This window comes from Miniopterus natalensis, chromosome 4 (genome assembly GCF_054644295.1).
Source record: "Miniopterus natalensis isolate mMinNat1 chromosome 4, mMinNat1.hap1, whole genome shotgun sequence".
Lineage (NCBI taxonomy): Eukaryota > Metazoa > Chordata > Mammalia > Chiroptera > Miniopteridae > Miniopterus > Miniopterus natalensis.
Window position 1 is genome coordinate 72,352,701 of NC_142084.1, and position 17,158 is coordinate 72,369,858.

Genomic DNA, 17,158 nt, shown 5'->3' on the forward strand with positions numbered 1-17,158 from the left:
CAATGGGATTCGGAAAAACATGGTAAGGATGTGACCTAGGCTGGGAATGGCAGAGAGAGCTTAAGAGGGTGGAACCACGCAGGAGTAGCATCCAATCAATGGTAAAAAATTTTATTACGCAATTGGCACGCGCCGGAAGCGCAGCTCACAAGAGTTCAAAAGCTGGCAACGAGGATGGCCGGGTTTGCTGAGCTCGGGCTATCCTCTTGGCTCGTGGAACAATGTCGGCAGCTGGGTTTGAAGCAACCCACGCCCGTGCAGCTTGGCTGCATCCCAGCTATCCTGGAAGGTGAGTGTAGCCCGGCCTCTTCCCCAGGAGGCGTCTCCTTTCCTGTCGCCCCCTCCTTTCCCTTTATCCTTGCTGGTCCTGCTAGGCGAGAGCAGCCTCGGGCGTTTCGGGGAGCCTGGGTTCCGGAGACAGACCAGCAGTGTTGTTAGCCTTTAGGTTACGCGACTCACTCACTGTGTGTCCGCGCACAAGTGATATAACCCCTGAAACTTCCATAGTCTCAGAACTCAGGAAGGTGTTGGTGAATGACTAACTGATAGTACTGGCTAAATTGAGTACGACTTGCGCTCTGCCGTCTTCATTTTACAAATGGAAACTGAGGCTGTCAAGATTACTGGTAGATCCAGGATTCTGATAGCGTGACTGCTCTTCTCCCCATTCTTCTAGCCCAATCTAGTTTTGCCATTGCAGAGATGCCCTCAGGAAGCTTAGGACGTGAGAAGTTGACGGATTAAATTAACAAAGGTGAAAGAATCAATAGGGAACATAAGATGCAGATTGGAGGAGGGCATTACAGGTTCCCTAAGCTCAGATGATGGTGGTGGGGGGGAGGGTTGTCAAAATGAGGTAGCGGTTAGTAGCATCTTGGGTCATGGATGTGGGTTCTAGTCCAGCCTGCTACTCACTGGCTGTATTCCTGGGCAAATTTCTGAGTCTGTTTCCTTTTCTGTTAAATGAGAAAGATAATGGTCTCTCCTTCCTAGAATTTGTCAGTATGCCCAGAATGGAAAGGGCATGGGCTAGTACCAAGCACACAGTAACTACTCAATGGAACACCTGTCTACGCCTAAACTATTGATGTTGCTTTGCCCTCTGCCTAGGTCGGGACTGCCTGGGCTGTGCCAAGACGGGCAGTGGCAAGACAGCAGCATTTGTCCTGCCCATCTTGCAGAAGCTCTCTGAGGATCCCTATGGCATCTTCTGCCTTGTCCTTACACCCACCAGGTGAGCCCCCCACAGGCCTCTTGGATGTGTTAACCAGTTGTGTTCTCTTGGGCAAGCAACTTTACTCTCTTTGCCATACTTTTCCTGTGTGCAAAATGGGGACAGAAATCATGCTGCAGAATTAAGATAGTGTGTGAAAAGTGCTGACCACAGAGCTTGACTCAGGGAAATTGCTGACCAGACAGGAGCTGTCAATAGCTTTATACCTTAAGAATAGGCACATCTCTTGTTTTTGGTTAGAAAGACTTGGTGGTTGACACGGTAAGTTTTGTAAGAGGTAGACACTGCATGCTGTGAATGTGGTGTCAAGGAAGGCTTCAGTCAGGGGTGCCTTAAAAGATGAGAAGGGTCTCTCAAAGCGACAAGTTTGGGGAAAGGTAATCTAAGCAGAGGGAACCGCTAGTACATTCATGCAGAGGTTTGAGAGGCAGGGAACAGAAAGGGTATTGGGGGCTGAACATATTAGAGCCAGCTTGAGAAGGGCCTCAAATGCTAGGTTAAAATTGATTCTGAAGGAATGTGAGCAGGAGAGGGCAAGACAAGAGGCCAGGAAGTGGGGACATGGGCTGAGGAGAGGCCTGGTTAGAGCTGGGGCCAAGGAGACTTGGACACTAACTAGCCCCAGAGGAGAAGGGACTGATGCTTGGGTTTCAGGCTTTGGTGAGTGGTGTCAAGGTTAGTGCTGAGAAATTGGGAGGAGGAGAGGCTAGTTTGTGTGGGGAGGGGCTGGTAAGGGAGGGGCCATGGGCTATTCTGGGGCCCAGTCTGGTGAGGGGGAAGGGTCCTTGCAGGCCTCAAACACTAATTGTGAGAGCTTTTTTCCAAAAGAGACTGGAAGCTGTGGAGGGTGTGTGAATAGGAGAGAGCGAGTCAGGAAGCTCTGGGGGTGGAAATGAGAATGGGAGACGGGCCCAGAACCTCTATGCGATCCAAACTGGCTTCTTCACACCCACAGGGAGCTGGCCTACCAGATCGCAGAGCAGTTCCGGGTTCTGGGGAAGCCTCTGGGCCTGAAAGACTGCATCATTGTTGGCGGCATGGGTATGGGGCCCCCAGGGAGGCTCTGGGTATGGGACCCCTGCAGCCTTGGACCACCTGCCCAGCTCTACCTCTTGCCCTCCACCTGCAGACATGGTGGCCCAGGCCCTGGAGCTCTCCCGGAAACCACACGTGGTCATCGCCACTCCGGGGCGCCTGGCTGACCACATCCGCAGCTCCAACACCTTCAGCATTAAGAAGATCCGCTTTCTGGTGAGTTAGCCTGAGCACTGATTCATCTATTTGGAAAACAGATGAATCCCACAGGCCATCCAGTAGAATGTTAGGAGTAAGACAAGGATAGCTCAGAGACCCACACGAGGTAGCCTGTACCAGCGAGGGTGGTTAGGAGCAGGGCCTGTCTGAATAAGTGACACTGGAGCTGAGACAGGTGAGGGCGCAGGACCTCCCAAGACCTCGAGGGAAAGTGCTCCCAGGCTCATGAACAAAGATGGGAAGGTGGAACAAGGGGGATGCCTGCCAGCATGGGACAGTGCACTCACCTCAAACTCACTACCACTACCCCCTGCTGCTGGTATTGCACATTGCAGGTGATGGACGAGGCAGACCGGCTGTTGGAGCAGGGCTGCACTGACTTCACTGTGGACTTGGAGGCCATCCTGGCAGCTGTGCCGGCCCGCAGGCAGACACTACTCTTCAGTGCCACCCTGACTGACACACTCAGGGAGCTGCAGGGCCTGGCCACCAACCAGCCCTTTTTCTGGGAGGCTCAGGCCCCGTGAGTCCACAGCCACATTCCTCGGATGGCGGGTGGGGGGCAGGAGGTGGTGGTGGGGAGTTATACCCAATACACCCAGTGGAGGTTATTGCCCATAGGTGGGCAGGGCATTGTCTGAATTCAACAGAAGGGGAAACTGAGACCCACCCCTTCCCAGGGTACGCACAGTAGAACAGCTAGACCAGCGCTACCTACTGGTGCCTGAGAAGGTCAAGGACGCCTACTTGGTTCACCTGATCCAGAACTTCCAAGATGAGCATGAGGACTGGTCCATCATCATCTTCACCAACACATGCAAGTGAGTTTGGTGGGCCAGCCTCCCACAAACCATGGAGGCTCAAGAGATGGCCTGATGTCACAGGTGGGAGGCACACAGCCAGCCTCAGCACTCAAGGGCCTCTGCTCAGACCAGAGGTTTTGGAAGATTTGCTCAAGGAGGCTCAGAGAGATCAAGCCACTCACCAGGGTCACCTCTTTTAAAGGTGGAGTCAGGATTTGGGGTTCCTCACATCTGCCCTTAACCAGGGGTCCCAGGCTGTCCCCACCCTTGGAACAGCCTATTCACTGTGGTCTAAGGGTGTCACTGAGGCCCAATATAGCAGCACCCACACCCAGGGCTGTTCTCCTCATAGTCCCAGGGAGCTTTAGAATCTTCTGATTGACAAGAAGCTGTAGACTGTTCTAACGTGAGCCAGTAGATGGGCAGTCCATACCACGTTGATGGGACCTCCTAACTGGTGCTGCCCCCGAGAATTTATTGGCTACTTGAAGAGAAAGGTCTGGATGTGGCGCTAACTATTACTGGCTTAGGCTAGGAGAGGAGTCAGCAGAAAGGACATCAGTGGGCAAGATATCCTGCACCTTTGCTTGTCCTTTCCTGTCTGTGCAGGGCCACCTGCTTGTGGTCCTAGGCAGGGGTAGGGGCAAGAGCACTTTCCCAGGACCCCAGCTTTGGAGGGCCTGACAGTGTATCCTTTCCACCAGGACCTGCCAGGTACTGTGCATGATGCTACGCAAGTTCAACTTCCCCACTGTGGCTCTGCATTCTATGATGAAACAGGTGAGGAGACCCCCACCTGCCAGTCTTGCCAGAGACTCCTCCTCGCCTCATTGCCTTTGCCTAGGCTCTTCCCTATGCCTGGAACACTCTTCCTGCCACCCATTTGCCAAGTCTGGCTTTTTCACAGTTATTCTTCCTCACTGGACTGTGAGCCCTGTGAGGGAAGGACCATTCTGGCTTCCGTCCTGTCCTAGGCCTCATACAGTAAGTGCTCAAATATTTACAAGATGGTACCTGACCCAAGCCCCCCCCCCCCCCAATTCTCTCCCTGATCTGGCACAGAAAGAACGCTTTGCTGCCCTGGCCAAGTTTAAGTCCAGCATCTACAGGATCCTGATCGCAACAGACGTGGCCTCCCGGTGAGCAGCCCGGGGTACTTCCTCCCATGTGTTCGCCCAGTGACACCCCCATAGAGGGGCCAGAGAGGGAGGCTGACCTCGGGCAACACCAGCTTCACTGCTGAGTGACCTTGCATGAGTCCCAGCCTCGGTTGCACCATGTGGACAGTGGTGCTCATCAGCTTCTGCCTCTAGGGGCCTGGACATTCCCACAGTGCAGGTGGTGATTAACCACAATACCCCTGGGCTCCCAAAGATCTACATCCACCGAGTTGGCCGGACAGCCCGTGCAGGTAAGCAGGCAGGGTGGGGTGGCCTTTGGGGAGCCATCCCTCCAGCTTGCCCACAACATGAGGAACCAAAGTCAAGCTGGTGGGACATGGGGGATATAGCCCATAGGTGAGAGATGTTAGAGGCAGCATTTGGAAGTTGGAGAATTGTCCTTTGGCTTTTCCATGTGACTTACACACTGTCTTCTGTGGACATAGCACAGTGCTCCAGTCCTTACCACTCCCTGTTGCCTCACTCTAGTCCTCTTCACGTGTCAGGGCTGCCAGTTGGGACCTTGCAGTGAATGGGTGCATGAGCCCTGTGGGATTTGTTGTTCAAGTTTAGCCCCTCACTGTGACCGTAGCCAGGGGCCAAGGAGGCATCCATCTCTGCTCCCCAGCCCTGCCAGGGAGGGGCACTGCATTTGTGAGATTTTCTCATACCTGGAGTGGAGAGAGAGACATGGTTTCTGGGGCTGTACTGGTCCTGTCCCTTCTTTCCTGCCCTGTGGCCTCAGGCAGGTCACATCAGCTTTCTGGACTTTACTGCTTTGTCAAATGATGGGTGATGCCTGTTTGGGGCTGCTCCAAGGATCATGGGCCTTGTGAACTGTCAGTGCTGGTCTAGTACTAGTCATTGTCACAGAAACAGGGAACAGAGAAACCGGCATGAAGAAATCTAGGCTGAGGCCTGTCACAGCTTATTGCTGACATAACTCAGCCTAGGCTCCCTGGCAGCCACGCTGAAAAGGGAAATCAGCTGCATTGCCTGCCTTTGCATACAGGCAAGCTGGCTAGAGAGCCGCCTCTCCCTGGTGTCCTGCAGCTCCCCTGGGATAGATAACCCACTACACAGGTCTGGCTGGGGGTCAATCCCTGGGGCCCAGGCTTCCTTCACCTGCCCCTACCTTCCCACCAAGTTTTGTTCCCCTCAATTAAGAGGAGTCTTGACCTGTCTCTGTTGACCCCTCATCCTGGCCCTTGGCATACAGCAGGTAACTGTGATGTGTCCTCACAGGGCGGCAGGGACAGGCCATTACACTGGTGACACAGTATGACATCCACCTGGTACATGCCATTGAGGAGCAGATCAGTGAGTAAGGGGGCAGGGGTGGGACACCCACCGGCCTTCTCACATGAGCAAACTTAAACTGCACTTTCCTTTCTTTACGCCCCAATGAAGTTTTTTTCCCTAGTTATTGAAATAGAAACTCCCCATAATGGCAGTAAGCAGCCGAAAGCCATGTCCAGTGGGCAGGGATTTTTGTTTCTGAGACCATGTTGTGTGGATGGTCCTTGTGAATGGGTCAGAGGCCCTAGGGATGGGGTCTGAGTCTGTTTAAAACCCCCTCGGGTAGTTGAATGTGTATAGCCAAGACCAAGAACCACTAGGGCATGTCCAATCACCACAGTGACTGTCCTAAAATTCAGAAATACTTTGACTTTAAAGAACAGTGTCCAAAAAATATATGTATTTCTAGTCCAATTTTTAGTGTTAGTAACCACATACACAAAAGGGAGAGCAATCTATACCTTACTTAGGTATGAAATCCCAGATCTTGCCCACCTAACTTTTATCTGATATAACCTGCAGATGCCCTGCATGCCCCACCACACTGGGAATTCACTGTGTGACTGTAATTCTCTCTGTCATGTCTGCCCTCCCCTGGCCCCCCACTGTCCCCACAGAGAAAAAGCTGGAGGAGTTCTTGGTGGAGGAGGCTGAGGTGCTGCAGATTCTCACGCAGGTCAATGTGGTGCGGAGGGAATGTGAGATTGTGAGTGTCCGGGAACTGATCCTTGGGACCCAGGGTGCCCCCTTCAAGATGGGTCTCCCTTGCCCCTCTCCCCTTAACAGCCTCTCCCTCTCTCCCCCTACCCCAGAAACTTGAGGCAGCCAACTTTGATGAAAAGAAGGAAATTAACAAGCGGAAGCAGCTGATCCTGGAGGGGAAGGTGAGGGCTGAGCCAGCAGGTGGGAGGCAGGGTTCCTGAGGTAGGGGATGACCAGCTCAGCCACCTTCCTGTCCTCCCCGAGCCAGGATCCTGACCTGGAGGCCAAGCGCAAGGCTGAGCTAGCCAAGATCAAGCAGAAGAACCGGCGCTTCAAGGAGCAGGTGGAGCAGGCATTGCAGCGGCAGAAGGCTGGTGGGAGGGGCCACAGGGGCCGTCTACCCAGGGCCCAGTCTGAGGCCCACTCAGGTCCTACCTGCCCCGTCTGAGACTCCTTCATCAAACTGAGGTTGGAATGTCAGGGGGAACTTCCCCTGTTGATAGTTCCCCCCTCCCAACCTGCCCAGCCCCTCTCACTGGAGCCCATGAATACCCACGTTGTGTAGTACATGGCTCCTCCACCCTGTGACCCTGGCTGGCCCCTTCTCAAAGCCTTTGCCAAAAGGCTGCAAAGGAAAGAACACTGGCCATGTGGTTGGGCCCATCTCCATAAACAGTGACTCCAGCCCAGGGTAACCTTATGGGGGTACTGTGGGACCCAAAAGTGAAGGTGTGTCATTTGCGGGAGATAATAAATGGGTCTTTCAACTTACTCAGCCTGACTCTCAGGGAATGGGCAGGAGAGGAGGATGTGGCCTCCTCCTGTGCCTTTTAAGTCTCCGGAACCTCATGTCACTCAACCCCATCCCCAGTTCTCCATTCCTCTTGGGCCAGACCCAGAACTTTGAACTGCAGTGCTGGCTGTTCCAGCTGGGTGACCTTGGGTTGGTGAAGCCCCTCAGGGCCTCAGTTTCCTCATTTGGAAAATGGACACAGCAACTGCACCTCCAAATGTGGCCTTGAGGTTGGTGAGACCATCCCCTTCCCTGGAGAACATGGCTGTGGTCTAGGAGCTTTAATGCCTGCACATTGCATCAAATCTAAGGTTTACAGCCAGAGTGAAGAGGGGCTTAACCAGGGCTACCTAAGTCCAAACTGGTCTAGACAACATGGGCTGAGCCCCAGGGGATGGGGGCAGCAGAACCAGCAGAGGCGTGTAGTCTAGGCATCCCCTTTGGCTCTGAGCCTCACCCTGTTCACCTAAAAGTGCTTTCCAGCCCTACACTGACAGAGGGCAGCTAGTATGTACCAAAGAGGAGACAGGAGAGTCCAATGATGGCATTTAGGTGCCCACATACCACACACACACAGAGACATGCTTAGAAATGTAATCTGGGCACCAGCATGTGCCCTGGGGAGTCTAGAAATCCTATACAATGAAAAGTCCTAACAGCCCCTGAACTGTGAGCGGCCAGGCCCTTCCTGGGCTGAGTCAGCCCTGGTCCCTGCCAGGGCAAATGGCCTGCTGGGCCGCCTGCGGCCAGCCCATGCCTCAAATAGGAAGCATTTGTGTAAAACCTATAGGCTCCAGCTCTTGCAAGGATTGGCGGGTGGACCAGGCTCAGGGTGCACCCTCGGCCAAGCGGGCCAGGCCCTCCCGTAGCTCGCTCAGCTCGAACAGTCTGACATCCAGCAGCTGTGCAGCCCGGCCCACCTCAGCCCTTGCCCGCTCCCGCTCAGCCCGAGCCTCCTCCAGGCTTCGCTCTGTCACCCGCAGCTGGTGTTCCAACTCCACATTGCGGGTTTCCAGGTCCTGCAGGAAGAGGGTGGGCAGGGTTGAGGGCCCTCACAAGTGTCCAGGGTTACCAGCCCAGACCACTGGGGCAGTCAGTTTCTGAATGCCATCTCTACAGACCCCACTGTGGGCCAAGCCCCCCTCCATCTCTTGATCTCCCTGCCACCTGTGCTGAAGACACTCCCTGGTCCCCTGGCCAATGTGAACATCACAGAACTGATCACATCCTTCTGAAAGCCCTCTGGGGATAAAATTACCCATCCTCCTCCTCTCCTTTCTCCACCTCAACCTCACTGGCCTTGTGGTTACTTGAACACCCTGATGTCCTCCCCATCTCAAGGCCTTTGCACATGCTGCGCACTCTGCCCAGGAACCAATAGGGAGCATTTCTGCAACCTCTCCCCAGGACACTTGGGGGCACCAGATCCTTTAATACCTCTCTCTGCAGACTCAGGACATGCCCTGTGAATGTTTCTTGGATAAACTTTTTAGCAAAAGCCAGGCCAGCCAGACCTGGGTTCAAATGCAGGCTCCTGACAGGCTGCAGAGGTGTGAGGACTGGATGGGGTCAAGAAAAGAGCTTAGGCCTGGCCAGTGTGGCTCAGTGGTTGAGTATCAGCCTATGATCCAGGAGATCAGGGTCCATATGCCCCGGTTGTGGGCTCCATCCCTAGCAGGGGGCGTACAGGAGGCAGCCCATCAATGACTCATCATTGATGTTTCTATCTCTCTCCCTTCCTCTCTCTGAAATCAATAAAAGGAAAATAAAGTAACAGGAGCTTAGCAGAACTCAAAAATTGCTTGTTGACTAAATGGGTGGATTTTAAAATACTGAACCAATAACAACCGTTTACAAACCACCTCAGTCCTCTCATGTATCTGCTCTTCCCAATCCTTCATCTTAGATAGATGTCTTCCTGACCCCATTTACAAGTGGAGAAACTGAGACTAAAAGGGACTGGCCAGGAAGGGAAGGTACCAAGTCTGTCTCATACCAGAGGCTGGCTCTCCCATGTGCAGTCATCCCACCCCCTGGCAACCACACACACCTGCACCTTCTGCTGCGTCTCCTCCCGATCCACTGAATCAGGGGCCTCTCGGGGACCACCAGCCTGGCTCTTGAGTGTCTGAATCTCCTAGTGGAGAAGAGTTACCAGAGTGTTTTGGGGGTCCTGGCTCTCCCATGAGAGGCCAGGGAAGGTGAGGCTTGGGGACACACATACTCACATGCTCAGTGCTCACCTGGTCCTTGGTTTGCACTAAGGACTCCAGCTGCTCCAGCGCTGGGCTTGGCCCCTCCTTCTCACTGACTGGGGTTGGCTCTGTGGCTGCCTGGGCTTCCAGCTCAGCCACCTGCATGGACAGAAAGGTCAGCACCTCCCTGGAGAATCTGCCTTCTGCTCAGTTCTGCCCATGACTGGGCATTCACCCCCTCTGTTTGGAGTTACCACCCCTGGCAGGAAAGAATTTAGGGTCTGACACACCTCTGAGGTGGGCCCTAGCTATATCAGACCCATTTTACAGAGCACGAAACTTAAGGCTCAGGGAAGTAACCTGAGCCAGTGGGTGAACCCAGGACAGACAGGACGTGTGCAGGCAGGGGCTCCACAGTTTTCCCAAGCCGAGGGGTCTCTATGAGGAAGGGGCCCCTCACCCGCTGCCGCAGCCGTTCGGCCTCTGCGCGCTGGGCCTCCAGCTGCTGTCTCCACTGAGCGGCTGCTGCGTTGGCCTCTCTCAAGGCGCCCGCCAACTTGTTGTTGCTGTCCTGCAGCGCGAAGAACTCGGCCTCCCACTGCACCTCGCCCACAGAGCTGCGGGGACGCACGGGTTGGCCGGGGGTGGGACCAGGCAGGCCCGCTCTAGGCTAGGGGCGGGGCCGCACTAGGCCAGGGGCGGGGCTAGGGCGGGTAGTCTAGGAGGCCGCACTAGGCTAGAGGCGGGGCCACACTGGACTGGGCGCTTGGAACCGTAATATGGGCGGAGGAAGGGTAGAGGCGGAACGGTGCGTGCGGACGGAGCCGGGGCGCGGAAGCCCTAGGGAGGCGGGGTCACTCAGACAATGGGAAGTGGCGTGGGCCCGGGGTCAGCCAGAACTGGGTGGGGTGGGGGCACTGGTGGTTTAGAACTATCCGGGGATAGGTGTGAGCGGGACAGGGGCGGGGTCATCCCCTGGAAGGCGTGGCCAAAGCCGGGCGCGTGGAAGGGCGCGGTCGGCTCCGGAAGGGGCAGGATTGGGGTTAGCCGCCTCCTGGTCCCCAGGCTCTGGGTCCAGAGTCAGAGCCGCCGCCCGTCGCGCCCCAGCGGTTTCTGGGACGCTCCTCTCGCAGCGCTTTGTCGGGCCGCGACCTGTACCCGCCCTACCCCCTCACCCCTCTGACAGCATCTTCTTGAGCCGCTCTCGCTCTGCGGGGCCAGGGGCTTCCGCGCTCTGGCTGCGGAACAGTTTCTCGTCGCTGGGAGGGCCATTGGCGCTGATGAGGGGGCTCGGGGGCACCTAAGGGTGTGGGCAGAAACGGGGTAACGGGAGGGGGGGGCGTCAGTCAAGGATAGGTTAGAAGATCATGGTTAGGGCCAGGACTGATGTTACTGGGGTCATGGCTGGCTGAAGGCAAGCCATCCTCCTCCTCCTCCTCACCCATCTTCCGAGGTTCCCCATGGTCCCTAGACCGGAGTTCCCGGCCAACCTTGCCTGCCTGAGCTCTCATCAATTCCCCAGGAGCAAACCTGATGCAGGTTAGTCTAAACCCACTGAGATACTAGAAATCTACCGCAGGGGTATGGAGAGAAATCTGAAACCCTAGGAAGAGTACCCTCTGGGGCCGAATTTCAACATCCATTTCAGATCCCACCAGGAAGCCCTCTCCACCATGCTGAATTTCTTATGATCCCACCTAAGGAGCCCTGAGGGCAGGGTCCAGCCTGCTTTTTCACCTCTATAACCCCAGTCCAGCCCTGGGCCTGGCACACAGTAGGCTGTTAATAAATTACACTGAATAAATTAATGGGGGAAACTGCCCAGGAACAGTTCTTTACTCTGCTCCCTCAGCCATCTCAACTTCCAGATTTTGACTCAACCATCTGAGCTGGCTTTTGGGTCTTCTCTGACTCAAAGTTAGGCCAGATTCCTCCTGACATGCTCCATGGCACCCATATTCCTCCATGGTCCCTGCCACAATTTGTGAGCATTTGTTTGGGGAACCAGCACAACACAACCCAGGCAACCCCCCCCCCCCATATTGCTGGGTAGGCATGGGATAGGGAGTACTGACCTGGTGGGTGGAGAGCCCCAGGGCTGAACTGGTGAGCTCCCCCCCATCCTGAGATTTCTCCCTTGCTAGCCTGGCTGCTTCCTTCACTTCCTGGAACTTCTCAGCAAACTGAGGAGGGGGGACAGGAACAGATAGTCAACAAATCCCTGACCCCCTCCCCTGAGGCCCCACCAAGTTACCCCCAGCCAGAACCATTCCTGTCACTTACTAAGGGACTTTAGGAACTCTGTGTATCCCCTCATCTCATGAACTGGAAAAGTGGGAAGAAGGCTTGGAAAATGATGCCCCAATGGACAGAGTGGGTTTGAGGGTGGGATGTTCATGGAGGCGGCATACATTGAGCCACCCTGAGAAAGGGATCTCCTCTTCCTCTCCATCAGGCTTATTTCAGCAAGGAGAGCCTCAGGTGGATGCTAATCTGTCTTTAATGCATGGAACATGTGTAAATATCCTTGTATGACAAAGAGAAAGCAAGTCTTGGGATCTGAGCCCTATCCAGTACGAAAGTGATTGTCCTGTTCTCATTTTTGTTGTATTAATGTTTTTACGTTTGTTGCCCCTACCAGCTTTCCAGTTAGGGTAGAATACATTTTTTTTTTTACTTTAAAATAAATTTCCTTAGTTTGAAAATAACTTTTTAAAGGAAATATTTACAGACATATAGACACATGATTTGTGCAAAAGGACCAGTGCAATTCACTGGGTGCAAATGAATCTTTTAAAAAATGGCCCAAGATCAACTGGATACTCATGTGAGAAAAAATACTCCTACCTTACACTACCCGCAGAAATAAATTCAAGACCTAAATATGAAAGGAAAACAAAAGCTAATAGAAGAAAATTGTCATGCCCTCAGCAGAATTCAGAAAGCACTAACCAACCATCCAGGAAAACAATGGATAAAACAATACTGATGTCTAAAGACAGCAGGGGGTGGAAGGAAGCAATGATGTAGTGCTAGAGTGTATAGGGAGGCACCCAGTCCATCCCAAGAACCCAGGGAGGGGCAGGGTGTGTTGAAATTGGAGCAGGTGTCCTGCAGAGCTGGGATGTGAACCAGGGAACAGGGAAGGGACTTCTGGCTTGTTCAGTTCTGCAGCTGGGAAGGTGGAGGCCCAGCACTTGACCAGAAGCCCCAGCCCCAGCCCTGTCCCTCCCACCACATACCCACAAGACATACCTGGGTCAGATGCTGTTCAGAAGCAAAGCCAAGGCCATAGACAGTGTTGGCACGACTGTCTGCCCACTGTCCGAACTTCTGGGAGGTTTTGGTAAAGGTCATGTTGGGGGTGACAGTACTGTTGATAATGGCCTGGGGAGAGGAAAGTTCAAGGTCAGTGGAATTGTTAATAATGAACATGAGACCACTGGGATATCACTTTTTTTGGTTTGTTTGTTTTGGGGAGGTATCTCTTTGCATTAGTGCCTCCAAGGTCCTTGGTCTGAGCCATTTCAGGAGGCAGAGACTAAGGCCCAGAAAAGGTGAGGGCTCCCCCAGACCTGCCCTGGGCACATAGCAAGTCAACAACCAGACCTAGGCCTGCCACCCCAACCAGGCCCCGCCAGGACCTTGGCGCCCCCAATGCTGATGATTCGGTAGACGTTGCGGGTGGCATCATAGAAGTAGGAAACAGTGAGTGCATGCTTGCCCGCAGGGATCCAGTTCCGCTTGGTGGCTGGGTCGATCTGGAACACATGTGCCCTTGTGCTGAAGATGGGCTGCTCCCTGTGTGGGGAGAGGGCACTCAGTGGAGGCCAGGCACCCCCCAAAGAGCTCAGGGCCAAGCTGATGGAGGCAGGGACTCACCTGGCTGTGGACATTGGTCAGGCTGGGCTAGGTGGACTCCAAGGGGCAGCCAGAGGGGTGGCAGGAGTTGCTGGTTCAGCCTCTGGGGTAGAAAGAGCTTGTGAGTGTCCCCCCAGGAGGGAGGGAGGCCAAGCAGGTCCAACCTCAGGACTCACCACCAGGTGCACCATTCATAGAATTTCTAGCAAAAAAGTAAGGGAATCAGTAGATCACTCAGATCAAAGAGACCCTGACTCTCTCCAACTGGAGAAGCTCCCACAACATCCTGGGCAGGTAACGGCTCTCTGAGAGGAGCTGGGTGGCCCCTGACATCTCAGCGTAACCCTGTCATCATCTGGGTTATTGGATCCTCAGTGAAGCCCCTTCAGCCTCAGGTTGGGTTGAAGAGGCCAAGGCCAGCTCCTGCTCAGTACTTTTCCACACATTCACCCATGGCTCTTTAAACCAGGGCCTCCAGCAAAAAGTATGGCATCACCCGGTGCCTGCTGGGACACCAGCAGGCACTGGCTCCACAGAGGGACCTCTCCACTTCCACTCTAGGGCACTCTCCACTCAAAGTCAAATTAGGGAGCCCTCATCCTTGTGAAAAAGACAAGATGTAGCCAAACAGGACCACCCTGGTGCCCACCACCAGATCACGCATCACCACCCACTCCCAATACCATGGGGGGCTAGGTGGAACCCAGGTTGGGAGATGGGCTCCCCAGTCTCTCTGCTGGTTCCTCTAGCCACCATCCCACAGAAGCAAGGAACATCTGCGGGGAGTGGTGGGGGGGGGACGGGACTTCCTGGCCCTCCCCCTGCGTCCTCAAACTTGTATCCAGGGGATCTGCTGGGCACTCAGGAGAGACCTGAGGGAAAGGAGGCTAGCTGGAGGAAGGGAGGCCCTGGCTTAGTGGTCTCCCCGGTCAAAGGGGGACTACCCCGCCCCCCACCCAGTCCTGGGCAGCTGCTGTCCTGGTCACGGGGTCTGAAACTTGAGCCCCTGATGGGGGAGGGGCGGCAGTTCTGGCCGAAGTTGGGGGCAGGTCCTGGGTCGAGCTGGGGCTCCGGGGCTCAGGGGTCCCAGGAACTCGGGCCCTTCAGGCGGGGCGCTCCTGCTGTGACTTGCGCGTTTGGGGAAAGTTACTCACCAACTAGTCATTCCCCTCACGCTGCCGGCCGCAGGGCTCCCGGAGGGGGCCCGCCCCCGCCCGGTGCCCCGGATCCTTAATAGCTTGTGGGGGCGAAGCCCACCCCATGTGCCCTGGTCCAAGGGTCCTGATATTCAGCCAGGATCGAGTCCCCACACGCGTCAGGAGTGGGGCGCCCAGTGCGCGACTCAACTTCGGGATATGCGGTCCCCAACATTGGAACTTCCAAGATCCCCGTGACGACCCCGATTCCGGGTTCAGAACTTCGGGGACATAAAATCTGCCTCCTCCAAACCCAGGTCCGTAACTTCGGGGATCCTCTGAGCTGCCCCGATTCCTGAATTCTGGGGACCCTCTGCCACCCTTCCACCCCAGGTCCAGAATTTCAGGGTCCCTTCGCGCCCTCCCCCAGGTCTGGAACTTCGGAGACACCTTCGCAGCCTCCAGCGACGCTGGGCGTGGAACTTTGGGAACCCCTCTCACTGTCCCCTTCCCGACCCGAGCTCCCGAACTTCGGGGCCCCTGAGCCCCCGCAAGACCAGGCACTTGGGAGCTTCCCGGGCCGCCCCCAGCCTCCGCGTTCAGAACTTCGGGGACCCCCGCGCCTTCCCCCGGCCCTGGAACTTCGGGGCCCCCGCGCCAGCACGCAGTCTCGGTCGGCCGGGCTCACCCTGCCGGCTGGGCGCCCCGCGAGTGTCCCGGCGGAGTCGGGTGCGGCCCGCAGCGCCGACTCCCCGCGCCCTCCGCGCTGCCTGCGCCTTTGTCTGCGCTGCCGCTGCCGCCTGCGCCGCCTCCGGTCCCATTGCAGCCTGTCCCGACGCAGCCGCCGCCCGCCCCGCCTCCCGCCACCCCGCCTCCCGCACTCCCCGGAGTTGGCCGCAGCTCCCCCTGCCGGCCCTCCGCGGCGGGAGAGGGGGGAGGAGGTTGGGGGAGCCCGAAGGAATCGGGAGAGGACTGGGGGGTGGGGTAAAGGTGGGTAAGGGGCCTGGGGTGAGGGTGGGACACTGACCCAGACCCAGAAACAGAGATACGGGGGAGATTGGCAGAGACACAGGAGAGGGTCAGGCAGAGAACTGTAACTATGTAACAGGATAACTGTGACAATGCCAATGATGGTTGGATGATATGTGTTATAGGGTCCCAGAATCCAGGGTGGAGGGAATGAATTTTGCTGTCCAGTTCCTACCAAATAGGTGAGTCCCCTGGAGGTCCCCACACCTGGTTTGCACCTCTGGTCAGAGGGAGTGCACCGTGCCAGGAGCAGATCCTTCTTCCAGGACCTGAGCTGTGATCACCTGCCCCAAGTCACACAATGCTATCAGGTCCATGGGCAGAGGCACCCAGGTTCCTCAGACCCAAGGCCCACAGTTCCCCAAAGCTCTGAGCCTCACCACAGTTAAGCTTTCTGACAATTCAGAGGTTTTGCTTTTCGGCTCATCTGTCACATCCCCTTTCCCTCTTCTTTCATTTATGTTCCCCTGACAAGAATCATACATCTGAGCTTGTAGCTACCTTCAGATTACTTTTAGGTGAATTCTGGAGACTTATTCCCAGGCCAAGATCTGAGTTTACTCCCTCCAGGACTTTGCCCAAGCTGTTCCTTCTACCAGGCATTCCCTTCCTGCAGGCTCCTATTCTGCCTTGTCCTTCCAGGCTTGGCTCCATGGTCACTCTCTAGAAGCTTGTCAGACCAATCTGGACTTGGATCTCCCCTACCCTGCCCCATGCCCCCATCCCTTTCTGTGAGATCCCTGATGTGTGTTACCTGTTTATTTGTTCAATTGTGGCCAGATATGGGCACTCCTGGAGGGCCAGCCCATCCTGGATTCCCAGCCTCACTGGAGAAATTAAAGCACAGACTCAGTTTCCTGGGCTGCTTCTAACTTCACAAGGCATCTGCACAAGCAAAAGATTTGGCTTTGTTCTCAGGCCCGAAGCCACAAAATGCTTGAACACTATGGGGAACAAAGAGAATACCGTCTGTTCTGTGCAAAGAGTGACTTTTCCTTATTACCAAAAAAAATAATTTAAAAAAATAGTAACTGGAAAGGCGCCGGCAAGGCCAAGGCTTCTGGAAGTCATTCAGGGTGTGCTGAACGCCAGACTGCTACAGCTTTGCAGCTAGGGCCACTTGGCCATTCTGTGGGGAGGGCCCAGCGAGGGGCCTAGGCCAAATTTCCTCTTTGTGTGGGCAGAAGGCAACAGCATGAGAGAGAGTGGGAGGTGAATCCTTTCCTGGGTTCCCATCAGGCTCTAGGAGGGGCCTGGATGGTGCAGGCCTTGAGCAGCCCTAACCTGATATTGTCTTAGTCAAGTCCAAATTGAGGGAGTGGCTTTGTCAGTTTTCTCATCTGGAGAATGGGCTGATGCTCACAGGGCTGAGGTGAGGGAGGAGGCAGGGGGGATCCAGGTGACACAAGTAGCTTCTCACTGTCCTCTGGATATAGACAGGTAGGGGGCTGCCCTGAGCTGCTATCCCCACCACAGACTGAGGCTTTTTCTCCTTGGGGCTATCCTTGCAGGGCAGGCAGAGGCCAATACCCTGGGATGGCTGACTAGAAGCAACAGCTTTCCCTTTAGGTAGAAGAAGGACATGAGGGAATGAGCAACCCGTTATAGGAAGGACCAAAAATGAACTAAAATGGCTTGTTTGGCTCTAGAGAAGCACTTTGCAGAGTGACTTAAGACCTCTGCCTGGTTAAA

The 17,158-nt window shown here is 55.2% G+C and overlaps 2 protein-coding genes across 3 annotated transcripts; one reads left to right on the forward strand and one right to left on the reverse strand.

Moving 5' to 3' along the window:
- Positions 1-142: 142 nt before the first annotated feature.
- On the forward strand, positions 143-7,223 carry DDX49 (DEAD-box helicase 49). Of its 2 annotated transcripts, none has more exons than XM_016210761.2 (13): positions 143-289; positions 1,111-1,234; positions 2,190-2,275; positions 2,364-2,485; positions 2,824-3,011; positions 3,169-3,309; positions 3,996-4,275; positions 4,354-4,430; positions 4,605-4,702; positions 5,697-5,771; positions 6,368-6,456; positions 6,563-6,634; positions 6,721-7,223. In XM_016210761.2, the coding sequence occupies exons 1-13, from the start codon at positions 175-177 to the stop codon at positions 6,898-6,900; spliced, it is 1,647 nt and encodes a 548-aa protein (XP_016066247.2). In that variant the 5' UTR covers positions 143-174; the 3' UTR covers positions 6,901-7,223. The 2 variants fall into 2 exon arrangements, with proteins under 2 accessions (XP_016066247.2, XP_016066248.2); XM_016210762.2 differs by having other exon boundaries at positions 3,996-4,071.
- Positions 7,224-7,825: 602 nt separating this feature from the next.
- Positions 7,826-15,206, reverse strand: HOMER3 (homer scaffold protein 3). The gene is made up of 10 exons (XM_087816831.1): positions 15,126-15,206; positions 13,323-13,404; positions 13,085-13,241; positions 12,696-12,827; positions 11,516-11,623; positions 10,616-10,740; positions 9,901-10,057; positions 9,489-9,599; positions 9,296-9,382; positions 7,826-8,264 (listed from the first exon to the last, which is right to left on the reverse strand). The coding sequence occupies exons 2-10, from the start codon at positions 13,334-13,336 to the stop codon at positions 8,073-8,075; spliced, it is 1,083 nt and encodes a 360-aa protein (XP_087672957.1). The 5' UTR covers positions 13,337-13,404; positions 15,126-15,206; the 3' UTR covers positions 7,826-8,072.
- Positions 15,207-17,158: the final 1,952 nt, after the last annotated feature.